The 13,577-nt window shown below is 49.9% G+C and overlaps 1 protein-coding gene across 2 annotated transcripts in view; it reads left to right on the forward strand.

The window, feature by feature from the left end:
• Positions 1 to 5,279: 5,279 nt before the first annotated feature.
• COL5A1 (collagen type V alpha 1 chain) overlaps positions 5,280 to 13,577 on the forward strand; it is a 149,006-nt gene continuing 140,708 nt past the window's right edge. Inside the window, exon 1 of one of the 2 annotated variants that reach the window (XM_035341727.1) lies at positions 5,280 to 5,635. In XM_035341727.1, the coding sequence (XP_035197618.1) occupies positions 5,548 to 5,635 (88 nt within the window). In that variant the 5' untranslated portion in view covers positions 5,280 to 5,547. The remainder of the gene's footprint in view (positions 5,636 to 13,577) is intronic. The other variant, XM_035341726.1, reaches the window with a different exon arrangement.

Consider the following 13,577-nt stretch of genomic DNA (forward strand, 5'->3'; position numbering starts at 1 on the left):
GATGTGAGCGTGGATTGCCATGCTTACAAAATCTATTCCATATACTGTAGGTTAAAATTGACAGCTTCCAATTTCTTAGGCAGTTTGATATCCCCAAATTTCCAGCAATTCATTTCATGTGCAGGACTCTCCTGTATAGGATTCCAGCACATCTTTAGGCGAGAGCTCACCTTGAAGAATCTTACTGTTGCTCATTGTGGTAGGGGAAAATGAAACGCAGTCTTCGAGCAACACGAAAGCTTGCTTGTACTTAGAAGCCCCTGGTTCTGGTATTTAGCAATATCAAATAACTGCATGGACAAAAATAGCATGGTTGAGCACATGAAGAAGCAGGTAATGAGGGAGGATGTGATGTGATCTCGGTTGACATCTGCCCTGATTGGTATTGCAGGTAATCTGAGGTAGCAAGGAGGAGAAGCACCTCACTTGTAGAAAATGGGCTGTACCAGTGAGACTGCTCACCTGCATTCCTGGAAGCAACAAGAAACCCAACAATTGCTGGGAGAAGTGATCCTGGCAGGTGGAGGGTAAGGCGAACTTGTGACCACCATTAGAGTGCAAAAATGGAGGTGCATGAAATGGAAGCTGTCACCTGCTCGTTTGACTCCTGTCAATCCCTTTTCATCCCTGAGGAAAATTCTAAAGCCTTTCTTCTGGACAGGCTTGAAAAACACCAGAGTGGCCTAGATAGAAATATCCCCAGCAGGCGCACGAGCCTGGCCCCTAGAGCCAAATGTCATGGGACCCGCATGGAAGCCTTGTGGTTAGGGCTCACCTTTAATCTTCAGATGTGATTACGATGGACAAACTAGAGCTCAGAAATTAACTCGGCAGTCCTGTATTCAACAAAGCCTTCTCTGGGGTCAGTGAGAGTGAGTAATTGAGGAGTATCTTCATTTTTTGACCCTGGTGAAGATCACAGGGTAACTCATAGGTCCTGGTGAAGTTAGTGTGCAGCCTCAGGGCTTAACATAACGCTTTCTGTAGCACCAAGGATTATCTGCCTGCAGTCTAGACAGATTATATAGGGTTTAGCCTGGGCTGTTGACTGCAGATCATAGGGCACTTGGAAATAAAACCGATATGGAAAGTGAATAGCAGCTCTCCTGCTGGCCTTCCAGCCTGGCTCTGGGCATAAAGAGAGAGGAACCAGACTGAAAGGTGAAGGTGAACTGAGTTCATCCTTCTCAACGGGCACAGCGGTGTGATTTCTGCCCTTCTGTGTTTAATATCAATGCGGTTCAAACACATACAAGGCTTGGAGTTAACACCAAACTCAGGAGAAGGCAACAACACTGGAAAAAGAGGAGGAGTGGAAAGTCTGTTCTCCTTATAATGCTATTTCCTCTATTAAACAAACCTCTTTGACTATGAAGCATTTAAACATACAAAAAACAAGCCCCACCTTGTGCTGGCTGCTCTTTTCACTGGTGGGGCTTGCCCTGGTGCCACCTCATGGCAAAAATCAGATTTAATTTCCACCAGAGCAGCTGCAGCCTGGACGAGCTGTCTGTCCAGCTCCCAGTGCTGGAGCTGCTTTGTAAAGGAATTGGCCCCCAAAGCCAAAACAGGTGTTTAACCACCGGAGTCATGTTCTTATTTTTCTTCTGAGACAAGATTTAACTGTAGGAAGAACTCACGTTAATCTGATTTAATTAATTTTGTAGCTGCTATCGGAACATAAAGCTCTTCTGAATGGTGTTTTACCTGTAGAAAGGTGGATAGTTTTTTCAAATCTCTTAATTCAAAATGTCTCAGCACAAAGCTTGTATTTTTTTTTTTTCTGAAGTCTTAAATTGAATTTAAGGAATCATTTCCATGGCAACAGGTGTGAGATCATAGGTCAAGATTATGACTTCAGCATAAAGCAATCCATAAAGGTTGGGTTGGGGTAGGGATGTGTTGTATCTTTACAAAGAGCAAAGGCAGGTTATAAGGTTGGAAATAAAGGGGGAAAGCTTTTTACAAATTGTGCTCTTCATAAATAGCATTTGCAGTCATTGCTGATAGCAGTTGTCTTCCCTGATTATTTATGCAACAGCTCAAGCAATTCTAAGAAAGCTTCATTTTCAGTCTGTTCTCATCAGGTGTTCATAGGGTTTAGCTGGTTATCAGTAAAATCTAGTGTTTTTCTGATTATCCCAATACTTACTTTCAAACTACAGGATGCCTTTGAGTTTTTTTGGCTGAATGCTCATGTTTGACTAATTTCATAGGATATAAATGCCAATTTCTGTTACCTGTGTATCTTGAGTCTTTTAAAGCTCACCAGTGAAAGCTCACCAGTGACTCCCATCCTATAAACCATAGCAGAGCTCAAGGTACATTTAATCTAGAAAATACTTTTATATAAAAAAAATAATCTCCTGTTCCTTGGAGATCTTTGGCCACCTGCCCCTGCTGCAATCTATTCTTTTGGCTATCGAGATGTTACCCCAACTGGCTGCTGGAGGGATTTGGACTTGGCAGGGACTACCCCAACTTGTGTAAGCCTACTTGGAGCCTGCAGCAGCAGATAGATGATCCAGCCTGCTCCAGCTCAGAGGCTGGCTCTTTAAACTTGGCATGCAAATGCTGGAATTTTCCAGTTTGCTCTTACAAGCTTAATTCTGTGTTTCTCTGCTATTGTTGAGGAGGGGCAAACAGGTCTGTGCAAGCTTCTAAATCACCTGGAAAGCAACTGGAGACTGACTTGGACTGCTCAGCACAACTCCCTAGGCCAGGTTCTCAGCTGCTGTGTAAAGCAAAGTGGCTCTGCATCTGGTGAGGGCCTAGGGTTGGGTGTTCTGGCTCTTGCTCTGGGAGCCCCTGGAGTATGGGTGGTAGGAGAGCACTGTGCTGCTCTGACCTGCCTTTATTTCCTCATCTGCTGTGCTTTCAGTGCAGTAGATATCCCCCCTCCTATTGCTGTATGCCTCTGAAAGGGAAGGTGACTTCAACTCTTTGAGTGGTCAGGTGGCAATGGGATTTTCACCTGCAGCTGGAGAAGACAAAAAGGGTCTCATCCCAAAACAGTGAGCTGCTTGTAGGTCAGAAATGCCAGCAACATCTGGGGTGAGCAGATGAAGAGTCCTGGCACTTGTGGCTGAGGCTGAAATCAAATGCCTCCCCTGTCACTGAGGCTGCCAGTGTCTTGCAAGGGCTCTCCAGCTTCTGGGCAGAGATGAGGTGTCCATAGAAATATTGTGGATGAAATTGATTTGTTTTGCTATCACAACAAGTGTTACTGGGGAGGTGTCTCTGCAGTCTTCAGGGTTTGCTGGTCCTTTCAGCTGCCGTAGGTCTGTATCTGTACTCCTGAGGTTCTCTCCATGTGACCGAAGGGGACAGCGAACATCTCTCTCTGTGACGAGGTGTTTGAGTTGAGCAATAGCTGCTTTGCTCCATGCCAGAGGCACCTGTGAGCCTGTGGGAAGGACTGTCTGTGAGTAGTTGGGTATGACGGAGCAGGAGGTGTGGTGGTGATGGATGCTGCCCTTGCTGGGCTCTGTGCTGGTGTTTGCAGGGAAGCACAGGTGTTACTTGTACCAAAAGAACTCGCCTCCGGGCTCCTCCTGGATACAGAGCCCAACTTAATTTGTCTCACCAGCCTCCAGTCATCTGGTTCCTAATGAAAGGTGGGTACTGGAAGAGGCTTTCATCTGAGACGTGCCCGGGAGTGCCACTGGCACCGTACTCGCCCTGCGCGTGGCTGCAGCCAGCACGTGCGAGCTGCGCGCCTCCTCCAGCTCCTGGCTCGGGCGTGCAGCCAGCGTGTGCCTCCCCTGCCTCCGGTGAGCGGCTCCATCAGCAAACAGCCTCCTGCGTGTAGCTTGGGCTGGGGCCTTTCCAGTTTTGCACGGAAGCTGATAGGGAGGGGAGGACATCCCAGCAGGTCTAGGTGAAGGGAAATGCTTCCAGCTTCTTTCTCTGTGGGACTATGAGATAGCCTCTTTAGCCTCCAAGCTGAGCGCACAGGCAACACCTGTTTTTCCTTTGCTCCCTTGTATGGATCTGGTGGGATTTGGCCTCCTGTGTTTTGGGGTTTTTGATGTGCCAGCTGAGAGCAATTACCTGCCCAAGAAGCTTCTGGCAGCTCAGAGATCAATGCTGAGTGAATAGCTTGGTGTAACCCCTGCTGTACTGAGCCTTTCAGTGGATTTCCCAAAGCAGGGACAGGATGAGTGACCCCAAATCATGACTTGCCCCCCTAATTATTGATGACAAATGGGAATGGCCAGCGGCTGTCCTGGCTCTTGCATTGCTGAGTGACCAAACCCTTGGATGAGGAGGCAGGGTGCCAAGTCCAGGTGACAGCCATGGTTACTTCCCCTACGGACAATAAAGGGCCTCAAGGTGCTGCTCTGCAAGTGCTGGGATGCTTTGGTGAGGCTTAGGGCATGAGTCTATAGGAGAAATTGCTGACCCTTGGAATTTGGTGAGCCCAGATACCGAAGTCACAGGACTAGGGACTTCTTGCCTGGGTGGGTGCTAGCAGGGGGCATCATTCAGGTCAGCGATGGCAGCAGGTATTGGTGCTAGCAAGCACTTTCAAAGCTCTTTAGTTAAGGGGAAGGCCGTGTCTGGTTGTTTTTTCCTGCCTGCTCTGCTGATCAGGGGCTTGCTGGGGGGCTGCAGCGCTGTGTGCCCCCAGCCCTACAGCACGAGGTCCAGCCTCTGCCAGGACCCTGGTGCCTGGGGGGTGGATGTGAAGTCTGCCTGGGTGCTGTGGTGTTGCCGCTGGTGCGTGTCCCTTAGTGTTTGTCGCTGGTGGTGCACATCCCTTGTGCTCGTCACTTACAGTGCGTGTCCCTTGCACCATCCCTCAGTGTTTGTCACTGGTGCAGGGGACATGCACTGTCCTTTGGTGTTGCTGATGGTGCGTGTCCCTTCCACCATCCCTTGGTGTTTGTCCCCGGGTGCAAGCCAGCAGTGCTCGGTGGCTCCACGAAGAGCAGAACAAGAGGAGCAGAGCAGTGGTGGGACTGGGTGTGTGTGGGGGGGAGCAGCCCCGCTGCCTCTCCACCGCCTTTCTTGCAGCACCAGCCTCCTTTTCACCAAATCCTTGCATTTTGCCCCTTCCAAACCCCTCTCCCCGAGAAGCCCCGATGCTGGGGGTGCTGCTGGGAGCCACCCAGCCGTGCTCAGCCCCCCCTGTCCCGGACTGGGGCCGGGCCGTGCTTGGGGGGCGGGCGGGGGGGCCGGGCCGGCCCGGGAGGGGGGGCTGCTCCGCCCGGCCCTGATTTGCTGCTCGGCTCCCAGATTGACAAACTCTTGCCTTGGGTTTAAAAGAAGAAAAGGGAAGGAGGGGAGGGGGGGGAAGAGAAAAGAAAGTTTTGCGCCGCAGGAGCGAGGCAGGGGCCGGGGGCCAACGCGGTGGAGCGAGCGCGGCGGAGCCCCCCAGAGCTTTTCGCCCATCCCATGGCTTTATAGGGCGGCTGCTCTCCGGGGGGGGTGGGTTGGCGGGGGGGGGTCCGAGCTGCTTTTTTTTTTCTTTTTTCTGGTGCTTTTTTTTGCATTTTTTTTCCCCCGAATTGTCCCGAGCTGGTGCCCCGTTTTTTGTGGACCATGGATACGCACACGCGGTGGAAAAGGCGCAGTTGGATACGGAGCTGCCTGCTGCTGCTTCTGGGTGCCGTGTCCCTCGGCCGGGCAGGTAAGAGGCAGAGGGACCCCTCTCACCCCCCCCCCTTTAGGCTCCGGTGGTTGCCAGAAGCGAGCCGGGGCCGCTGCGCCCTGAGAGCGGGGCTTTTGTGCGGGGCGAAGCGCTCCTGGGCTGCATTCCGGGGAGAAAAAAAAAACCCTTCTGGAGTCTGAATGCCATTTGTCAGGGGGCCCGTAAAAGGGGAGGAAAAAAAAAAAACACGACTTAAAACAATAGTTTATTCGTCTTTCTTAAAGAGTCTGCCTGTTGCTTTTTTTGTGTCCTGGAGCAAAAAGCTGGGACGCGTTGGTGGAGGCTGCAGCGCTTTATATGGCCGGGCGTGTGGATGTGTTTAACCGAGCCTCTCTTCTTGCACAGCTCTCCTCCCCGAGGAGCAGAAACTTTTGTCCACAAGCGATCTGCTCTTCCCCTCCCCGTACATCCAAGCGGCAGATCTCACGCACAAAAAAGCTGTGAAGTTCCTGCTGGGCTCCTCGAGGCGCGCTCTGCCCGCTCGCCTCACCAGCCCGAGTTTTCTGGGTTTCTCCTTAAAATCGTGGCTCCTGAGCGGGGCAGGAGGAAGCGCAGTGAAGCACCAGATGTGGAGCAGCACTGGGCGTGCAGCGAGAGCCTGGAATGTCATTTGGACAGCCAGGCAGAAGCGGGGCTGAGCGCTCGGTTTCACCAAGCGAGCGCTCTGGTTTTGCAGAGCGTGTTTCCAGAGTTCTGCTTTCCAAATGTCTGCCGTCCCCTGGGTGGACATGAAAAGCCAGAGCAGGCTGGATGGAGACTTGTGGAGCTGCTCTAAGAGTTTGGTGCGCTCTCAGAGTGTTCGCTGAGGCGGTAGCAGGCGCTTGGAGGTGTTGGTGCACCGAGCTCTTTGAACAGTACTGCGAGGGGAAGGCTCGCTTGTTGGCAAGGCTGCTTCTGAAATGTGAAAAGTTGGAGTTGTGCAGGGTAACTTGAGAAACAGAGCAGTGCTCTGAAGAGCAAAGAGCCGAAAAGTCTGGGATTCAGCGTTCACGCTCGGTTCTTGCGTGCCTGCTGTCTTCCCTGGGAAGCCCAGGCAATGGGGATTGCGGGGCTGGTTGTTAGCAGGGTGGATGCTTGTGGGACTCTGTGTATAGCAGCATGACTGCAGATCAGAGTTCCTGGCTTCCTAAAACTTCCTTAAGAAAGGTGGTATATGAGGAGTGCTTTTGTTGATGGTTTGCTTGTAAAGTTTGAGCAAGATGAGGAAAATAAGTTGCCGATCAATGAATAAAAATCACTGCCAGAAAAAGTTAACGGCACTTGGTTCTACTGCTGGAGCAGTTCTCTCTGAGCAGAGTACTGGGGTGATATTAGCTCCTCTTGATTCCCAATTTGTGCAGCCAGCTTTTCTGGCCACCCTGACTTTGTGTTGGTTGAACATTGAACTACCAGCAGTCTGAACTATTTCAAAATAAATTTTTAGAAGTTTTCTTTTGTCTGTGGCCGTACCGGTATTTCAGTGGTTTCAGAGCATCCCTAGGCATATTGCCTGTCAGTGTGTATCCTTCAGACAGCTTCAGCGTAGGACCCAGCTCCTTTTCAAGTCAGCAGGTAACTTCTCTGGCGGTGCCGGGTCCAGCCCTGGGCGGCAGCTGCAGGGAGCAGAGCTCTGCTCTGGCTGGAGCTAATGATGTGAGGGGTGCCTGGCGAGCTGCTGTAAGGGCAGCTCGCTGCTCCAAGTAATGGCTCTTGCAGTGAAAGCTTTGAGTTTTCTTAATGAGCCTCCTAATAGGGCATCGAATAATTTAAATGAGGGAGGAGTCAGATTTGGACTGTTGATGGCATTGACTAATGCTTTTTATAGCTTTTTAATCTTCCCAAGTTTTCTTGGGTTTTATTTCAGACCGGATTGTTTCAGTTTCTGTTTAGTTGGTTTGTTCCTGTGTGTGGAGGGGTGAAACACTTCTGTGCTCATCCTCAGCAGCAGATCCATCAGGTATCTCCAAAGAAAGGGAGAAGAACCCAGGACAGAAGGCTTCCAAGGAAGACAGAGAAATCCCAGTGTCAGGAATGGCACGAACTGAACTGCCTCTGAACACTGCCCTTCCAGCTCACATTTTCCCCTATTTTAACAGATGATGTCACAAATCTAACCCGCAAAGTTGGAGCCTGTCTGTACTTTTACAGATGCCTATAAAATTGAATTGTTTTTTTGGGTGAAAACTTCTGGAAGCAGCAGTTTCCTTTAGTGGTAGAGAAGTGTAATAATACATGGCATGCTCTTCAGAAGAAATAAAAATGCTGGAAATTATGAAGTATCTAGTTACCATCTGTTGCTTCTCCCCTTGGCTCTTCCCCAGTCATCCAGAATGAGCTAAAGAATAATCTTTATCCAGCCAGTTAGAAGTCCTTTTGTTTAATATTTTGCCAATTGAAAGCGTTGATATTGTTTTACAAGAAGAAATATGACTTTAAGCTTGGAATTGATGGCGACTCTGATTCCCAGTGTAAAACCTGGATTATGCTGTCAGTGTATTGCCAGCTTGGAACAGGACTTAAGTTAAAAGCAGCCCAGCTGTCAGCCATGCTCCATCCAGGGGACGCGGCGGAGGCATTCGGCTTAGGTAATTTATTATTCTTCCATGTAAGCTGGGGTCAAGATGAAAACCCTTTGCAGGCCATTCCCTTAGGGGCAGTTTTTGAAGGCTGCTCTGGCGCTCGCCTCCCTGCCGTGCTGGATGCGGGAGCTGGTTCCCGACCCGCGATGGAGGAGCTGGCTGTGCTGGCTCCTGCCAGAGCTAATGGGAACGCTGGCTCTGTGGTCCAAAGCACAGCTGCATTTGCTTGAGCAACCGGTCACTGGGGACTGGGTCCCTTCTCATCTCTGGTCTTTAGGTTGTAGCTCTCTAAGGCAAAGTGTGTTGAAGATGACGGAGCCTTTTTGATGTACAAGGAGCAATGACAGTGTGGACCTCCTGCTGGCTGGTGTTGCTGGGTCAGAACGCCACTACTGGATCCTGGCATGTAAAATGGCTTTTTAAAAGCAAGTGTAGTCCAATAAAATTAGTATTGTTCCTAGTGCGTGCATACGTTCTGCCCTAAAACAAATAGGGGGGACTGCAAAGGGATGTGTCTCCTTTTAAATGGGTACTGTTCGGTACTGCTCCCTGCCCCTTTTTGTTGCTGAAGGGGGATGGACTTCTCAGGTTCTTACCGTGTAGAATAGGATTCCCCAGTGTCTCGTGGTTACTTGTAGCTGCATCACGTGTTGTGGGACGTGGTAATATCTGTCCCACCTTTGGGGGTGATACAGTACTGTGGTTCCTGCTCTGAACTCTGCCTCCTCTGCAGTGGGACAGTGATGTGGGAGCTCTCTCTGGTGTAAAACCTCCATGAGACAACTGGAAGGTGGTTAAGTTTAGTATCTATTACACATTGTTCCTAAGTCTGTCTCCAGCTTGATCATCTTAACCGTGGTCTGCTGAGTGCCTGGGCTGGCTGTTGGCAGCTCCCAAGGGAACCTGTTGAAGCACCGTTGCTGTATCTGTGGCAGCAGTGCTGTCTGTGATGCTCAGCATAGCAGCTCTAATTTTAAAATACCACTTTCCCTCAGAGCTCCAACACAAAAATATTTATCCCTGTCAGCCCCGCCTGTTAATGGCATGGATGTCCTATCACCCAGCAGCGTGTGCCGGACTGCTTTTCTTCCGCCAGTGGCATTGGAGCGAGGTCCTGCTGCTGTCTGTGCCTCAAAGCTCCCCATCTGTCCCGCAGCCTGGCTTCAGGGCATGGTTTCAGAGTATGTTCTCATAACTGCTTTGAATTAGATCTGTTCTTTAAGCCAAGACAAACTATTGCAGCAGATGCTAAAAAAGCAGAAGGCACTGCCGTGGCACATATCGCTAATGCAGAGGCGTTTTGGGAAGTACCATTTATAGATGCATTTTTAGGTAATGTGAGTTTTGTCTGGACTTCAGAACTAAATCAGGGAATGCTTTCCAGGAAACCACTCCTCAGACTGAATTTTTCTTTGTCTGTAGCAGTAAAGCAAATCGGCAATTGAATTTAAGTTGCTTTTTGTACTTTTGTCTTATGCCCTGATCCTTCAGGCTGCTATCTGGGTGCTGGTGCTGCAGCACGGTGTGGGGAGCGCATTGCGGGGCTGCTCTTGGAGCAGGTGGGAGCTGCATGGCCAGCTGTGCTGTGCAAACATGCGACTCCTAAGCTTCAAAACCTGCATGTAGCAATACTGGGAATGCTTCCATGGAAGCAGCTTGGAGATCAGGTGCTTTTTGGGCTGACAAACCCTATATGGGGCAATCGGAGAAAGGGGAGCAGAGGAGCTGGTGTAGGTAGGGTGTGAGGCATCAGCGTGCTGCTGCTGTGGTTGCCTGCGGATGCAGCTGGAGGATGGAGGGACCTGGGAAGGGCTGGGGCAAGGAGCTGAACCCGGGGCTGTCAGACAGCAGCAGACACTGCAGGGGTGGCTCTTGGCCTCAAAAGACTTTCAAAGGGTTGAGCTTGTTTGCTGGCTTGCTGCTTGGCACCGGTGTTAGAGGTGGTTAGGATGGTCTGCGTACACTGGTAGAGGTGCCTGGTACAAGTGGTTTGGGAAGAACAACTGCATTTTGAGCTCCTCCTGTTCTGCTGCAGGGTGAATTGACTTTGAGGTATAGCAGTCCCTATGGCTGGAGAAATCCCTGCTGCATTGCGTGTGATGAAGTGCTGGATTTATATCTGTATGCATGTGGCCATGTATGTGCTCGCCCAAAATTAAATTTGGATTTTGGTTGAAAACTGTGATTACTTCCTACACAATTACGTCTTCACTGTGAAAACTTAGGAGAATAGAAATTCCAGTTTAAAACAAGATTATTATTTGGGAAATATACCACGAATGATCCACAAGTTACACCTCAAACTCCATTCATGTGGAGGAAGACTTTTTCCACTGTAGGCTTCCCCTCATGCCAGTAGGACAGCCCTTACTCTGCACATCTGATGCAGTGATCGAGGACATTCTGGGAATGCTGATACCTTTCAGTCATCTGCTGGAACTGGGTCAAGTTAAAATTTTATCGTCAGTATTTGCCCAACAGTAAGTGTCAGTGTCACCACAAAGGCATGCGTGCACAATTGTGCTTCCGCAGCTCGGCCTGATGATCTGCTGGGTTCCCTGTGCTGTTGAGGTTTGGAGCTGCTTTAGAATGCAATTGTAGTATGGAAGGCAACCATCTGACTTGGATGCATGGCAGGCCTGTCCTGTATGAGCAGCAGGACCTGGAAGTGGCGCTGTGCTGGGACCCCCTGCCTGTCCCCACGTGGGGGTCCCCCTTGGATCGATGGTGGCTGGGGGAGCCCCATGGGAGGACCCGTGCTGCAAAAGGCACCGCTCCTGCTGCCTTCAGAACCTGTGCTGAGGTGTGGGCTTGGTTGTGTTCATCTCTGTAAGGGCTGTTCAGTGCCTTTTTGGTCTCTCTTTACTTGGATTTCTCTAGTTATGGTCCCACCCTTATTATTACAGCGCTGTCAGGAGTAGCACTTTGTTGGCTTTTATTCCCTGCTTTTGGGGGTGGGGGGGTGGCTTTCTGGAGAGGTTTTAGGAGGCTTCAGGACAGCGAAACCTTCCGGATGAACACTGCCTTCTGGAGAAGGCAGCAAGCCTCACATCCGTAGCAGGATGTGGTGCAGTGCCCTGCGGCAAATGAGTGGGAGCTCGTCTGTGTTTGTGGGGTTTGGTCTGGCCCTGGGGAGAGCTCTGCTCCTTGTGCAGAGTTCACTTCTGTCAGGAGCCGCTTTAACTGCTGGCATGGTTTACCCAGAGTTTTAAACCTCCTGACACCCATCCTTTAGCAGAAAATTACCTCCAAGATCAGGACTTAAGAGTAGATTGTGGAGAATGAGAGTGTGGGGCTACTGCGTAAAACTGTTTTGCTGTTGAGAGCTGAAACCTGCAAGCTGGAGGTTCCTTGGACTGGTGGCAATGAAACAAGCCTCTGAAAGCGGCTAGACTTTGAGCATCAGCAGGACACGTAGCAGTGTCCTGAGTTAGCCTCACTGGCTGTGGGTGCAAACCTTTGACCACGGTAAGCAGGGTGCTGTCCTCAGACCCTTAAGACTTTCTGCCTTCTGGTGTTACCTGCTTTTTTCCTTCAGCTGACTAGGCAATGCACCCCTCCTTTGCCCTCCTGGCTTGCTTGAGAGAAGTTGCTGGGACCCTTTTCCAGCTGCAGCCTGGCTTTGGTGTATATCAAAGCTTTTTATCCTTAGTAGCTCTGCTCATGGGGATATGTGCTGAGTTTGCAGACTGGCACTTTTCCTTAAAATTGAAACCTTTGTGTGAAACAAACAAATCAAGAAAAAACCAATATGGGAAAAATGACTAAAACAGGAAAAAAAAGTTGAGACATGAAAGAATGGAAAAATTGTTACAATCTCATGTTATGTGGAAAAAACTTAGGTTGGCAATGGGGTGTAATTAGCCACTGGGTTACTGTCGGCAGATTTCAAGGCTCTTGAAATGAAGCCTAGCGCTGAGTGAACCATCCAAACGATGCCGTGGTTTCTCTGTGGACACGTCTGGAAAATCTTTAGAACTAAAATAAATGAAGGAACTACACAAAAGACATTTTTGAGGTTGGTTGCTCTGAGTCTGGACTCTTCTCTCCAGAAGCCAGCAGGATTCTTAGCATCATCTGGAAGCCTTCACAGTGTCGAGATGTCACTTCTGAAATTAGGAAAATGATAGTAATGTATTTACAATGAAGAAGTTTTTCTTAAAGGTGGTTTAATAAGCTGGAAAGAAAAAGGATGGTTTGGGGATTAAATGCGTGGAGTGAGCTATGCCAGTGCTCATTCCCAAGCTCTGCTGCAGCCTTTTAGCCCCTGGGCAAGTCCCTGCATTTCTGATGCCCTGGGGTCTGATCCTCTCTCCCTGTACAGAACCTGGCATCATGTCACCGCTGTAATACAAAAGTAAGGCTGGATGCTGATATGCCAGCAAGACCCATTTGTTTTCAAGCACTGAAGTGTTTTGAGTCCTTTTTCATCCCTGTGCCTCAGGTTATGTTCTTAGTTGTGGTCTGAGTGGCCTGCCTGAGAAATGCTTTTCCTCTGTGGGATCGTCTCTTCCTGTCTAGCAGCACTAGTGCGTTACATGCTGCAAATCCAAAAAGTTCTTTGGATTTCTGTCTTCAGACTTTGAACAGATTGTTCTTGCAGTTTAGATGATGGGGATTAACACAGACCACTATGCCCTTACATCTGCTGCTCTCGATGCTCTGAAGCGTTGTCTGTAAGTGAAATCTGGAGGAGGCGGAGGGTCTGTTAGGCAGCCACACGTGCTTTAGTTTACTGGGAAGAAAAGCATCTGGGAAAAAAGAGGGATGGAAATGGAAGCGGGGTGCTGGATAGTGAGGCTGGGTCACCCTGTGGGTGTTGTGTGCTAACCCTGGGCTGTAAGGTGAGTGGATGTCAGTGTGTCACTGCCTCAGAGCTGGAAACGTGCAGCTCTTGCTGCTATAAGAAAGCAATTCCAGTGAATGCCTTGTCCTCATACAGGCCCTGGGCTGAGGACATTTGTCCCTAGTGAGTTCAGTTTGATTTCTTGTGAAGTCCCCCATGCCTGATGCTGTATTCCTTGTGGCGCTCAGCCCACGAGGCTTGGGGCCAACTTCCCATCTATCCGAGCAGGGTCTGGATTTCACCTGAAGGACCTAGACACCCTATTTTCCTGGCGAGGGATGGGGTGTGCTTCAGGGGCTGTGCTCTCCTTAGGAAGCTGCATCTTGCTGAGGATCTGGGTGACCTGTGGGGGGCTTCCATGCAGCTGGGTCTGTGGGCTCGGGCTGACCCCGCGTGCCATCCCTGCCTGCATCACGCTGTGCCTCTGCAGCCAGGGAGATGCTAATTCTTTCAGAGTAAATAAAGTAACAAGTTTTTTTTTTCCTGGCTCAGCTTTTAAGCAAACTGTTGAAAGCCC

This window comes from Oxyura jamaicensis, chromosome 17, assembly GCF_011077185.1.
Source record: "Oxyura jamaicensis isolate SHBP4307 breed ruddy duck chromosome 17, BPBGC_Ojam_1.0, whole genome shotgun sequence".
Taxonomy (NCBI): Eukaryota; Metazoa; Chordata; class Aves; order Anseriformes; family Anatidae; genus Oxyura; species Oxyura jamaicensis.